This window comes from Rhinichthys klamathensis, unplaced genomic scaffold (assembly GCF_029890125.1).
Source record: "Rhinichthys klamathensis goyatoka isolate OS25496 unplaced genomic scaffold, OSU_Roscu_1.1 h1tg000176l_1, whole genome shotgun sequence".
NCBI lineage: Eukaryota > Metazoa > Chordata > Actinopteri > Cypriniformes > Leuciscidae > Rhinichthys > Rhinichthys klamathensis.
The window spans coordinates 2,952,005-2,966,691 of record NW_026606705.1 but is presented as its reverse complement, the minus strand read 5'-3'; the positions used below and the strand labels follow the sequence as shown (position 1 = coordinate 2,966,691).

Sequence of the window (14,687 nt, the reverse complement as noted above, 5' to 3'; positions counted from 1 at the left end):
TAGCCCGTTAGCATTTCACGCGTGGGCTCGCGCCTATCGAGCGTCTGATTTTACACCCGTTTCACTGAAAGGATACAGGTTATATCCAGCATTCCAGTCCTAAATTAGTAGTGATATTGGTAGTATCACTGCTAATTTACTGTTCATCTGTTATAATGGCGAACATATCGGATGTGTGTCTAACGTTACCTCTGAGTGCAGGTGAGGACACATTCGAGCTGATGTCGGTACGATTGGAACTGGAATCGGTGGAGAAACAGATCCGTGGTCTGCTGGAGAGGCAAGCCGAGCTGCGGGATCGGCGATCAGCGCTTGAAACGTCACGCGCCGATGCTCACAAGTCAGTGGTTAGTAACTTTTTGACTCCGACTTCCTCTACTCCGTGCGTTTCTCTGCCCAGGAGGACGCGATCATCTCTGGCTTCATTCACTCCGGCACCTACACAACACCATGGACCCTGGGTGATCCCACAGCGGAAGACACGAGCCAGGACCAGAGCAAGAGCCTCTCCGCCCCTCCCGGTCTTCGAGATCTCCACCCGGAACCGCTTCTCCCCTCTTCACGAGTCGGAACGCGACGACGCCGTGATCATCGGCACTTCCATGGTCCGTCATGTCCGCGCTTCCTCAGGTAAGGGTAAGGTGCGCACTCACTGCTTTCCTGGTGCTCGTGTTCTTGATGTCGCCGCACAGGTTCCCGAGATTCTGAACGGTGACGAGCGCGTCGGAGCCGTTGTCCTCCATGCGGGAACGAACGACATCAGGCTGCGGCAGACGGAGGTTCTGAAGAAGGACTACAGGAGCCTGATCGAGGCGGTACGCAACACAGCGCCTGAGGCAACGATCATCGTGTCTGGACCGCTTCCCACGTACCGACTAGGACAAGAAAGGTTCAGTAGACTATTTGCTCTAAATGAATGGTTAATGTCATGGTGTAATGAACAGAAACTGCTCTTTGTAAATAATTGGAATCTGTTCTGGGAGCGACCTAGGCTCTACCGTGCTGATGGCCTGCACCCCAGCAGAGCCGGAGCGGCTGTTCTGTCGGACAACATCTCCAAGACGTTGCACACCATCTGACTAGTAAGTCAAAGTCCAATTCACAGTCTTTGCTGTCCCAACTTAATTGATATAAGTAGTGTAGAACATTATATAGAAACTGTGTCTATTCCTCGTCTAGTGAGGCCAAACAATAAATGTAGTGTAGGATCTAGGAAAAATCTTATTGTAATTAAACCAGAAAATCTAAATATCAGTGAACAAAAACAATTTCTAAAACTAGGTCTTCTAAACATTAGATCGCTCACACCTAAGGCGGTTATTGTAAATGAAATGGTCACAGATAATAGCTTCGATGTACTTTGCCTTACTGAAACCTGGCTTAAACCAAATGAGTATTTCGGTCTAAATGAGTCTACTCCGTCAGGATATTGTTATAAGCATGAGCCCCGTCTGATCGGTCGTGGCGGCGGTGTTGCAACAATCTATAGAGATATTCTTAATGTTACTCAGAAAACAGGTCACAGGTTTAATTCGTTTGAAGTACTTGTGCTAAATGTTACGCTCTTAGATGTAAGAAAGAAATCCCTATTATCTCTAGCCTTGGCTACTGTATATAGACCTCCAGGGCCCTACACTGATTTCCTAAAAGAGTTTGCAGACTTTCTCTCAGATCTATTGGTCAATGTTGATAAAGCAATAATTGTTGGAGATTTTAACATACACGTAGATAACACAAATGATGCGTTAGGGACTGCGTTTACAGATTTATTAAACTCCTTTGGGGTCAAGCAAAACGTCAGTGGTCCCACTCACCGTCTAAATCACACACTAGACTTAATTATATCATATGGAACCGATCCAACCGATATAGATATTATACCGCAAAGTGACGATCTCACTGATCATCACATGGTAACTTGTATAATACGTACTGCTGAAATTTGTCATGTTGCGCCGCGTTATCGACCAGGCAGAACAATCCTTCCAATCACTATAGATAGATTCTCAAATAGCTTACCTGATCTATCTCAGCTGCTCAGTGAACCCAAACAAACAGATGAACTAGAGGAAATGACCAGCAGTTTGAGCACCATTTTCTCTAGTACATTAGATATTGTTGCACCAATTAGATTGAAAAAGGTTAGAGAGAAAACTAAAGCACCATGGTACAATAGTACTACACATGCTATCAAGAGAGAAACTCGTAACTTAGAGCGTAAATGGAAACAAACTAATTTAGAGGTCTTTAGAATCGCGTGGAAAGACAGTGTGTCACGTTATAAAAAGGCTCTAAAAGCAGCCAGGGCAGAGCATCTCCGCAAACTAATAGAAAATAACCAACATAATCCAAGGTTTTTATTTAACACCGTGGCTAGACTAACAAATAAACAGACATCACCAGAGCAAAATATTCCGTTACAGTATAGTTGTAATGATTTTATGAATTACTTCAATGAGAAAATAGAAAGCATCCGAAATACAATTGTAAATGTACAATCCTCTATGGTGTCTTGTGATTCAGCCTCAATTATCGTCCCTCAAGAACAACTACACCGCTTTACAACTGTAGGACAGGAAGAGCTAAATAAACTTATCATTGCATCTAAACCAACAACATGTTTATTAGATCCAATACCCACTAAACTACTGAAAGAAGTGTTACCTGTAGTGGAAGAGCCTCTTCTCAATATTATTAACTCGTCTTTATCTTTAGGTCATGTTCCAAAAATATTCAAGCTGGCAGTAATAAAACCTCTTATTAAGAAACCGCAATTAGATCAAAATAACTTAGCAAATTACAGACCCATTTCAAATCTTCCATTTATGTCTAAAATACTAGAAAAAATTGTGTCCGCTCAATTGTGTTCTTTCTTGCAAGAAAATGAGATATACGAAAAATTTCAGTCAGGATTCAGACCGCATCATAGCACAGAAACTGCGCTAGTTAAAATTACAAATGATTTACTTTTAGCTTCTGACCAAGGCTGTATCTCAATACTAGTTCTACTCGATCTTAGCGCTGCGTTCGACACTATAGATCATAAAATACTCCTGGATCGACTACAAAACTACACTGGTGTTCAGGGACAGGCATTAAGCTGGTTCAGATCGTACTTATCGGACCGTTACCATTTTGTCTGTTTAAATGGGGAAAAATCAAAGATAACGTCAGTAGACTATGGAGTGCCGCAAGGATCGGTGTTAGGCCCTCTGCTATTCTCAATATATATGCTGCCACTTGGTAATATTATAAGAAAACATGGAATTAATTTCCACTGCTATGCTGATGACACTCAATTATATATTGCATCACGACCAGATGAATACACTAACTTATCTAAATTGACAGAATGTCTTAAAGATATAAAATGCTGGATGACGTGTAATTTCCTGCTACTAAATCCAGATAAAACTGAGGTATTACCTATTGGTCCAAAAAACTACCCACAAAATCTCTTACAATACAACTTTAATTTAGAAGGATGTCCTGTTACCTTATCGACTACAGTAAAATACCTGGGTGTTATACTAGACCGCAACTTGTCTTTCGAAAATCATATTTCGTATGTTACAAGAACAGCTTTTTTCCACCTTAGAAACATTGCTAAATTACGTAACATGCTATCTGTTTCTGATGCAGAAAAGTTAGTTCATGCATTCATGACCTCGAGACTAGATTACTGTAATGCTTTATTAGCTGGTTGTCCTGCATCCTCAATAAACAAGCCACAGTTAGTCCAAAAATGCAGCCGCTAGAGTTCTTACTAGGTCGAGAAAATATGATCATATAACACCGATTTTATCATCTCTGCACTGGTTACCTATTAAGTTCCGTATCAATTACAAAGTACTACTACTGACCTATAAAGCCCTAAATGGTTTAGCTCCTGTGTATTTAATGGACCTTCTATCGCCCTACAATCCATCGCGTTCTTTAAGATCCCGAAATTCGAGGCTTCTGGTCATTCCTAGGATATCTAAGTCCACTAAAGGAGGGAGGGCGTTCTCACATTTAGCTCCTAAACTCTGGAATAGCCTTCCTGATACTGTTCGTGGCTCAGACTCGCTCTCCCAGTTCAAAACTAGATTAAAGACGCATCTCTTCAGCCAAGCATTCACATAATGCTTACCTTTTATACCACTGTTGAATCAGATCGACTGCATTAATATTATGAACAGCAGCTACGCTAATTATCTCCCATCTGTTTTTCTGCTGTTATCTCGGGACGCTAGTCCCGAGGTAAATAGCGTTCGTCAGCTCCAGTTTGTATCCAGCCTCTCACGGAGACTTCAGATGCCCCAACACCTGCGATGAGACGACTCGACGCCTGTGAAGAGACGACTCAACGCCGGCGATATGTTATGCCCTAAATTAATACATGATGATTAACTAACTATATTCTTCTATGTACATTTCTGAAATGCACTTTCTGTAAAGCTGCTTTGAAACAATATGTATTGTGAAAAGCGCTATACAAATAAATTTGAATTGAATTGAATTGAATTAAAGCCAAAAATGTTGTTCTTTCCAATGACGAAAAACAATATAGAAAACTGTTAGTTTTGTCGTTTATGTTTCTCTTAATGTTATCAGGGTTTGGTGGCAAAAAATGCCAGCAGAATTAATATGCACCCAAAATTCAAAATGTGGTGGAAAAATGGCCCTAGTATGGCCCTGGCCAACTCCTCCTTTAACTCGTGGCTGGAGCAAAACTTTTGCATGGGTCTTTGGGCAGCAGTAAAGGACTAGGTCTCCCCGTCGGGGAATAGAACCCCGGTCTTCCGCGTGACAGGCGGAGATACTGTCCACTATACTAACGAGGAGTTGCAGAGACAGGTAGTCGCCCCCGATCAGCGCCCCCCGACCAGGAACGGCCTCATGCGTCATTTTAGGTCATCGCTTCACAGAAGCCAGTGAAGCCAAACGAATATTCTAATACCATTTAAATATGAAGTGTCTGTGTAAAACGGGTTACGTTATTAAAGTAGAGAGCTTGCTTTTTTAATAAAGAGCCTGGTAGGTCCGGTCAAAAAGTTCATGCGTTTTTTTCCAGTGCCGGGCCCAAACAAAGAGAGTTTCGGTTCCTGCCAGCTACTAATGTGTTGCCAGCATTCTTGCTGACCGCACAACCCGGCATCCAGTCTATGCCCAACCGCCTGCGTTGGTGGTATAGTGGTGAGCATAGCTGCCTTCCAAGCAGTTGACCCGGGTTCGATTCCCGGCCAACGCATCGCCTTTTGCTCAAGCTGTCGTTAAAACAGTCGTCCGGGGCCCCTGGCCAACTCCTCATTTAACTCGTGGCTGGAGCAAAAATTTTGCATGGGTCTTTGGGCAGCAGTAAAGGCAGAGATGGGGGACTCGAGTCACATGACTTGACTCGAGTCAGACTCGAGTCGCAAATTTAAGGACTTGAGACTTGCTTGACTAAATTAAAAAAATGACTCGACTTGACTTTGACTTGAGATCCAATGACTTGAGACTTGACTTGACTTGAACTGTATGACTCGAGAATGACTTGATATACATTTTTATATAAATCATCGCAACATCCATTGATAAACAAAATGAAAGCAACGGAACCATTGACGTCATCAGATTCTGCGCGATTGCGTGACGCTGCACAAGTCCAGAAATAGCCTACATCGCGGTGAGCGCGCTAAATACAAAAACATCTCCCTGCATCGTATCTTTTTGGATATAAACACTAGAAAATGACCATATTCATGCAAGAAGATTTTTTGTACGCATAATAACTGGCAAGGGATATCGGACGACCATCACAACCTCGAACAGTCGAACTTCATTCACCACGTCTAAAAGTAAGCTATGGCTTGTTTAACCTGTTTGTTATAGTTAATTTGACTATCTTTAAATCTAGAGAGATTAATATTGGTCAAAACAGCATGCCTCTTTATACACAATTATGTTTTCAAATGTAGCTTAATGTTGTCAATATTCAAATGATAATTAATGACGGTATATGTTTTGTATAACATTTGCCACATTTCTTTTTAAATCATGCTTTAAAGCCAAAAATGTTGTTCTTTCCAATGACGAAAAACAATATAGAAAACTGTTAGTTTTGTCGTTTATGTTTCTCTTAATGTTATCAGGGTTTGGTGGCAAAAAATGCCAGCAGAATTAATATACACCCAAAATTCAAAATGTGGTGAAAAAATGGCCCTAGTATGGCCCTGGCCAACTCCTCCTTTAACTCGTGGCTGGAGCAAAACTTTTGCATGGGTCTTTGGGCAGCAGTAAAGGACTAGGTCTCCCCGTCGGGGAATCGAACCCCGGTCTTCCACGTGACAGGCGGAGATACTGTCCACTATACTAACGAGGAGTAACAGAGAAAGGTAGTCGCCCCCGATCAGCGCCCCCCCGACCAGGAACGGCCTCATGCATCATTTTAGGTCATCGCTTCACAGAAGCCAGTGAAGCCAAAAAAATCATCTAATACCATTTAAATATGAAGTGTCTGTGTAAAACGGGTTACGTTATTAAATTAGAGAGCTTGCTTTTTTAATAAAGAGCCTGGTAGGTCCGGTCAAAAAGTTCATGCGTATTTTTTCCAGTGCCGGGCCCAAACAAAGAGAGTTTCGGTTCCTGCCAGCTGCTAATGTGTTGCCAGCATTCTTGCTGACCGCACAAGGCGGCATCCAGTCTATGCCCAACCGCCTGCGTTGGTGGTATAGTGGTGAGCATAGCTGCCTTCCACGCGGGGGCCAGGCATGTATACCTGTAGATCGGTGACTAGCCAATCAGAAGCGAGAAAAATTTGAGGGCGTGTTCCAGGTTTTATCAATATTATTCCTCACTGAAACTTCGCTTCGAATCCCAGCTGAGGTGAAAATGAAGATGTTATTTATACCTTTTGACACATTCACTAATTCATATATTTAATGGAGTATGAATCAGTAAACACTTTACTTTTGTTTTCTAATATGAAACTTGCTTCTGAAGGATACTTATTTTACTGATAAATTAATTGGTGCACTGTGATATATTACCTATTGGGCTTGCCCAAAATAACAGTCCTTATTTTACTGATAAATTAATTGGTGCAATGTGATATATACTGTAACTTATTGTGCTTGTCCAAAATAACAGTCAAGGATTTAGGGACATTTTCAGTTAAATTATGTTTTAATAAAAAATAAACATCCAAAAGAATAAAAGTATACCTTTATAAAATATACAATTATAAAATAATACCTTTTTCATTTTAAAAGACTAATTATACCACAACACTATGTACAGTACATGTTAAGTACACAATAATGTGAACCAAGGCAATTGGATTGAATGAACCAATAAAAAAAAAAAGGGAATATCTCAACATGACCAAAAGAATTAATCAATCTATGAAATCAAGTGACAGTTTAAAAACACCTACTGAACAAAGGTCTATGGAAGAATAAAAAAGAAACAGGCTGAAACAGGCTACACAGTACTTTTTCAGTTAAACAAAGTTCCTACTGCCCATGTGCATGTATACAGTACAGTTATAAATATGATTGTGCCAAAAGTAACAAACTAATAAAAAGTAAGAACAATATAACAACATGCTTAAGAAATATTATATGCAAAAAAAATCTTACAGGTGAGATGCAAAGTATTTACAATTACAAAAGATTAATAGTGCTTTCCATCATCCAAATAATCATAGAGTTTTGAACGAATTGTAAAAACATTTTAACTGATAAATTATGCATATAACAGTAAATGTTGCAGACTTTTTTAACATTTTACAATCATGCATGGACCCACATGGCATTCTAAAGTAAAAAAAAACAAAAACCAGAAAGACAAATAAGGCAAGAACAAACCACAGTGGTTTCAGCATGTAAAAGATATCCATAACAAGATACAGAGTTATTTTTTTACGATACAATAATTACAATGTACACATTCAAAACCAGGAAACATGAGGGCAGTCACTTTCCCTTTTCTGCTACCCATCTCTTCCTTTCTGCCTCATAAAAGGAAGATTGACAGAACTCTCCCCAAGTCATCTCGTGAGTCATCCCCTCTGTCCGATATAGGGAAAACACTTTGGCAGGACAATATACATATTTCCCTGCCACACCAGGGAACCCAGTATGTGTATGTGGACTATCTGGGCCTTGTTTGAGGGGCTTGTGGCAGAACCTACAGAGGCGACCAGTGGGATGCTGCTCCATGGCCTTTCTCTTTCCCCGCTCCTCCATTACCTGTCTTGCCTCTGCAGAGCGCTGCTTTGCGGCCTGTAGCTCTTGATTAAAAAAAGGTGTTTCAGCAAAGTCAGCAAACGGCATTCGAGGATTGGTGAGGCCTTCCGCTGCATACATCTGGTATACCTTTGTAGAGCAGTAAAAGTACTTCACGCTCCCAGACTGATAAAAAAAATGAATGGAGGATCCATCACCAAGGTAACGTGACTTTGGCTGGCCACATGCAAGACAGTTCCGTGTCCTCTTTATAACAGGCTGTTGCTGTTGCTGCTGCTTCTCCACAATCTCTTTCACCATCTGTTCAATCTCACCCTTAGTTAGCGGGGACTCCTGGGGCTTATTTCTGGGTGGGTTCACTGGGGCAGGTGGGAGGGTTACCACTGGAACACTTACAGTTTCACTACCTTTTGTGAGGTGATGCCACAGCTGCTGGGTCTCCAGGAGTTTCTCTGGACTGGTGTTCAGGGATGAACTTGTGTTCGTCATCTTGGCCAGGTGTTTCACATAACGTGAGATATGCTGTTTTGTGGTGGGGTGTAAGAGGCTATTGGGATCCCTGGAGGCAGCCTGCACAAGGGCAGCATACTCCGCATCCACCTGGGTGAGAAGGTCTTTCTGCCCATGGTACTTTGCCAGAAGGCCATCAATGGAATCCCTCATGGGCTGTGTCCACCGAAAATGGTCCAGGACAAAAAGTAGACCCCCTGCCTTGATAGAACCTGTGCGAGCAGCTCGTGGAGAGGGAGCAAAGGGCAGTGGTGGCGTCATCTCATCTAAAAGAGAGGAAAAGGGACAGGAAAATTAAATAATTTTCCCTTTTATCTCTGAAATATCTGTAGTATTCATATGAATAATGAATAATTAAGGGATGACGATGTGAGCTGAATCACCTTTTACATTGGTGGGCTGTGCAGGCTGGATCATTGTTTGTGAGCCAGGAGAAGCCACACCAAAGATGTCATCCTGGAGCATAGGGTAATTAATTTAGGTTACAATCAGTAATTACATAGTTAGATTTTGTATTTTAGTGATTGGGGATATTTGTAAGTACAACAGTCAAGTTTACCTGAGCAAAGTGTTCCTCCCTCACCTCCTCAGGTGTGTCATCAGGTGGGAAGATCTCACTGAGAGCAGACGGCTGTGAGGACTGATGCTCTCCCTCCCCTGCAACAGGTACCTTCTGGGACTTGTGCTTGTCCCAGTCTAGGGGGACAGGACGACAACCAGGCTCCACATACTGCAGTCCAAACCTTTCTCTGGTGTCTGTCTGTGAGACAAGTAAGGCAGGGTACTTGGCCTGGCCTGTCACCACGTCTGAGAGCTTGTTCAGTTCCATGATCAGCACAGGATCAAAGACTGCAGGCAGCTTCACTCCAGGCTGCTTCAGGTCCACAAGGCGCTGGAAATTCCAGCGAGCCACTCCAATCATGCCCTGCGCCTGGAAAAGTTCTGTGGATACCTGAGTGCCTGTGACCCATCTCGCCTGATGGAAATGGAACCCCTCCTGCTGAGAGGTGCCTCTCACAGGGATCCACACGGGTACAGCTGCCGCCTCCCCCTTCACATGGTTCAGCTGGACCGTTCCACCATGCCTATAGAGGATCCCCTCTTCAATCTCTGGGTCACTGAGGCAGCCTCTGAGGATGTGGACTCGCTGAATCCTCCACACCTTCAACATCGATGGTTTGAACAGTGGCCCACCATCAGGATCGCATTCTAAAAAGAATCTTTGGAGAACGCTCTCCACTCTCTCCAGCAGCTCTTTGGGGTGTGGGACCCTAGTGCGACAGTGCTCCCTGATGTGCTTCTTTGTTGGATTTGCAGGCACTATTCCACAGAAGACATAAGCCTGCTTCAGTCTCTGTAGGTCCGTCTGGTCCACAACACTAAAAGCTGCTGACAGAAACTTGCAGAAAGCACTGTGCAGTGGATGGTGCTCTGAAGTACACTCTCTGGAGAATCGCCGCATGCAGTGGAATAAGTCCAGCTTGATGTTGATGTTGCTATTATATTCTTTGCGGGAGGCACAGGTGTTGATGAGATGCCCAGAGGTAGCCGCAGTCACTATAGCCTCAGTGGTCTTCCAAGAATCCCAGAGGAGGTGCTCCTGGGGATCAGGGTTTGGGATCCTGAAGGCAGCACAGCAATCTCTGTTCCACACACAAAGAGAAGTATATTTAAAATATTAAACATTCAAATAAATAGGATACATGTATTTGCTATACTATATTTTGTTTACTTTACAAATATAATATACTGTAGGTGGGAAGGAAAATGTGATGGCTGGTTCTTACCTGTCAACCCACTGGTAGTTGGCTTTTGGCAGTCCTGCAAAAATGTAACGACGGGACAGCCCCTCATACATTGGCTGCAGGGATTTATCACTTTCAGACTGCAGCATCACCCAGGACAAGATCATCCAGTTTTCATTCATCACAGCGTATGACGACATAGTACCGGATGCAAGCACAACCTTCCGGGCCACCTTGCGGGTATGGTCAGCCCTTAATACCTGTCCAAATGTGCCTTGAAGGAGCAGATTGAGTGTGCTCTCCTGCCTATGGTACTCCTGAATGAGGCAGTCAACCAAGTAGTGGGGTGAGACTGTTACTCCAAACCAGCCGTCCACATCACCATACCCACCAAATGGAGCAGGAGTATTTGTTGCTCTTAGTGCCCCTGTGATGGTCTGCTGACCATAAAGTCCACTGTCTCCATCCAGCACATTCTTAACAGTGGACAGGTAAGCCAGGTGTGCACGCTCATACCTGAGGTGGAGAGCTTCGTTCAACTGATTGGCCATATCATTGGGAGACTTTGCTGTGCGCCGCAACTCATCCATCACAGTCTTACATATGGCCTTCTTGTGCGTCAGAAAAGCTGGAAAAATGTTGCAGAATCGACTTGGCAGCATCTCTATCCATTGGGGTTTGTCTGCAAACCAGTACTTTTTACAGACTTTACAGCTGAGCCGAGAGGCCAGCATGTAGTACTGGCTGCTTGTACCAATAATGACACGGGGTCGTCCAACTCCTGATGAGACAACTTGAGGATTCGGACAGCCGTTCAGACATGGCAGAGTGTAGTTGTTGCGGACTCTTTCCATAATGGTGTGCTCTGGTTTCCAAATGAAGAATGGATGAAGTTGAAAGTATTTTGGTGATGGCAGCTTATAGACAGCATCAATAAGCTCAGGCTGAGGTGGGTAACGCCACAAGGAGATCATGTTCATTGGATGTCTCACCAGTCTAGAGCCTGGCCACAGTCCCAAGTTTTCCATTTCTGTTTTCATCCAGATTCTCTGCTGGTGAGAGCAGTTCCATTGGCTTACATCCTGCTCATAGCCTGGCAGTGGTGGAAGTGCTGGCTTCTCCTCCAACTGAGTTGAGGGGTACCCAGCAGAGGCTGCAGGGAGTGCTGTGGGCGGAGTAGAGGCTGCAAGGAGTCTCGACTGGACAGCAGCTGCAGGGGGGCCTGAGGGAGGAGTAGAGACTGTAGACTGTGCAGAGGTCACTGGGAGGAGGGCTGCAGGACAACATGGTTGACATTAGTCATAGATGAGCATTACATTTGTTAAATAGGTTAAATCTGTTTTAAATTGTATTAAGTAATATTATGTTACATTAAGTCCTTACACTGACAGAGCATGGTTTCCTGCACTGGTCTCAAAGGCGATGTGGACTTGCTTGTCGATAACCCCAATTCAAGCAACTCTGGAGGTACTGGCAAAAGAACCCTCACTGGAGTGAATGGAATTGGTGAAAAACAATAACACTGATCAGAAACAGGCATATCCTTACAGTAGAGTCGGCATGTGTACACGTCCATATACTAACCTGGATGTGGAGATGCAGTAGCACTATATTCATCAGGCCGGACTGGTTTTAGGAGTGTTGCTGGTGGTTTACGCCTCCCTAACACAGAAAAATGTAATGTCATTCTAAATACCCTGTAGTACTGTCCCTTAATAAATGTGTTATTACGTAGTAATGTAAATGCATGCAAACCCATAAAACACATGTCAAGACTCTTTATAATATTAAAGGTGTGGTATGTTAATGCATTACCATTACATGAGTACTACATTGCATGAGTACTCTACAGCTTCATGTATCAAAACGGATGCATCATTCTAGTCCAAATTAATACATATTTGTACTTTTGCTGTACTTCTGCATTTTGGTACATACCAAACCTTTAAAGTATAGCATGCAAAAAAACATGCAAAACAAGAACTCTGTACTTACCCTCAATGATGAGATATAAATGCCTTATAAATGTTAGTAGAACAATTGAACACAAGAATTAGAACAGGCCTGAACGTGGCCTAACCAACAAACAGCAACAAATCAATGTAGAACAGATAATCCTGATTCATGTCAGAATCATCCCTAGCATGCAGTAGACAAGACCTTTGACCACTGGGACTCCAACAACTTCTGAACCTGAAAGCATAGTAAAGATAATTTAACTTTCAAGCAATTACAACATAAACAGACACAATGACATATAAAACCCTTTACTGTTAAAGTACAGTACACACCAAACTACACAAAGATGTGAAAAATGTAAAACACTGCTACGTGTCTTTTGCTTGTTCAGTATACAGTGGTGTGTACAGGAGTCACACGTACATGTATGTGCACAAATACACTGTATATACAGTATATATGCACAATTGATCTGAATCTTGAATTGAGTTGAAACTGAATCAACACTGAAGTGACTTGAGCTGAATAATGTCGCAATTGGCTTGTTAGAGCTGCTTTACAGCATCATTTGTTTTTAATTTGTTACTATTGTGAAGCTGCTGCGAAAATCTATACTGTAGCTTGTATGTATATTCAGTATACAGTTTACACACATTGAATATGCATACAAGCCAAGTCAGAAAGTCAACTTTATTTCTAAAGCACTGTATGTGTGTGTGTGTGTGTGTGTGTGTGTGTTTGTGTGTGCATATATAAGTATTACATATGTATGTAAAAGTTTGTTTTTCAATTGCGTGTAATGCGTATAAGCGTATAATGTGCTTGCAGTTTTGCAGACTTGGTCTGAAGATTAGGTACATGACTGAATGGTTTTACTGAGTGGGCCTCAAGTTCCACCTTTAGTGTGTAATCAATTTGAAAAAACTGTAGTATAATAATTTACGGGCATTAGAACAGGCCTGATCACGCCTAATAAACAAACAGTGATTTGACAGTGTGTTGGATGGATAATCCTGATTGAAGTCAGAATCATCCCCAGTGTGCATTCAGAATAGGACCTTTGGCCATAGGGACTCCAACATCTCGTGAACCTGAGTGCACAGCGCAGAAACAATGTAACATCCCAAACATTTACCATCTTGAATAACGCTGAATAAAAATGTAATGATGTTTCATGGAAATGAATGCAGTTTGATAGAGCATGTATGTGCATGTATGTGGTTCTCACTCAGTTGGCCTGGAATTTTAGATGAAAGAGTGGGTAGCATCATCCTCCCCAATTCTTCACCTTCCTCCACTTCTATGGAAAAAGAACAAACCAAGGATTGGTATGAAAGGATGGAATTATAAATATCATCAACTGTTGTTTATTCAGGGAAAATTGACTGAGCATTAAGCTCTTTTACAGCAGTACCCCGACTCCACATTCATACGAGTGTACATTCAGAATATGATATCAAAAATATGTATATAGCAGTCACAATAAATACTGTGTGTGTGTGTGTGTGTGTGCGTGTGAGCACACATGCACCTACACTACCGGTCAAAAGTTTTGGAAACAGTTGTGTACATTTTTTTTCAGGATTCTTTGATGAATAGAAAGTTTAAAAGAACAGCTTTAATTTGAAATAGAAACTTTTGTGACATTATAAATGCCTTTACTGTAACTTTTGATCAATTTAATTCATCCTTCATGAATAAAAGTATTTATTTATTGTATTTCTTTCCCCCAAAAAATAACTAACAATTCTTACTGACCCCAAACTTTTGAACGGTAGTGTTTAATGTGACAAAAGCTTTCTATTTCAGATAAATACTGTTCTTTTGAACTTTCTATTCTTCAAAGAATCCTGAAATAAAAATGTAAATAACTATTTGTTCTACTGTAATACTGTAACAATAATACTATTGTTGACAATGATAATAATGAGAAATGTTTCTTGAGCATCAAATCATCAGAATCATGTGACACTGTAGACTGGAGTAATGATGCTGAAAAACCCAGCTTTGATCACAGGAATAAATTACACTCTACAATATATACACATAGAAAACTGCTATTTTGAATTCTAATAATATTTCACAATTTTGACTGTTTTTTTTAATCAAATAAATACAGCCTTGGTGAGTAGAACAGACTTAGTAGAACAAATCTTACTGATCCAAAAAATTGTCTGTGTGAGGTTTTCTTACTCAGTTGGGCTTGGAGTTTGGATGGGGATATAGAAAGCATCATTCTCTCCAATTCTTCATCATCCTC

The 14,687-nt window shown here is 41.8% G+C and overlaps 2 protein-coding genes and 1 non-coding gene across 4 annotated transcripts in view; 1 reads left to right on the top strand and 2 right to left on the bottom strand.

Moving 5' to 3' along the window:
• The window catches only part of LOC130092437 (uncharacterized), a 23,944-nt gene extending 9,257 nt beyond the window's left edge, over positions 1 to 14,687 (bottom strand). Inside the window, exon 1 of one of the 2 annotated variants that reach the window (XM_056260297.1) lies at positions 14,621 to 14,687. The gene's annotated coding sequence lies outside the window, so the exon portion shown is untranslated. The remainder of the gene's footprint in view (positions 1 to 14,620) is intronic. The other variant, XM_056260296.1, reaches the window with a different exon arrangement.
• trnag-ucc (transfer RNA glycine (anticodon UCC)) lies at positions 5,162 to 5,233 on the top strand. The gene has a single exon. It is a non-coding gene; the product is annotated as a tRNA-Gly (tRNA).
• Positions 7,884 to 12,492, bottom strand: LOC130092430 (uncharacterized). Its single transcript, XM_056260285.1, has 7 exons — positions 12,464 to 12,492; positions 12,053 to 12,130; positions 11,852 to 11,956; positions 10,511 to 11,729; positions 9,283 to 10,366; positions 9,107 to 9,179; positions 7,884 to 8,989 (listed from the first exon to the last, which is right to left on the bottom strand). The coding sequence occupies exons 3-7, from the start codon at positions 11,862 to 11,864 to the stop codon at positions 7,941 to 7,943; spliced, it is 3,438 nt and encodes a 1,145-aa protein (XP_056116260.1). The 5' UTR covers positions 11,865 to 11,956; positions 12,053 to 12,130; positions 12,464 to 12,492; the 3' UTR covers positions 7,884 to 7,940.

Coding starts and splice junctions, on each gene's coding strand:
- LOC130092430 (XM_056260285.1), bottom strand. Junction 10,367..10,510: donor AACTACCAGTGGGTTGACAG/GTAAGAACCAGC, acceptor TGTGTGGAACAG/AGATTGCTGTGCTGCCTTCA. Junction 8,990..9,106: donor ACAGCCCACCAATGTAAAAG/GTGATTCAGCTC, acceptor CCTCTCTTTTAG/ATGAGATGACGCCACCACTG.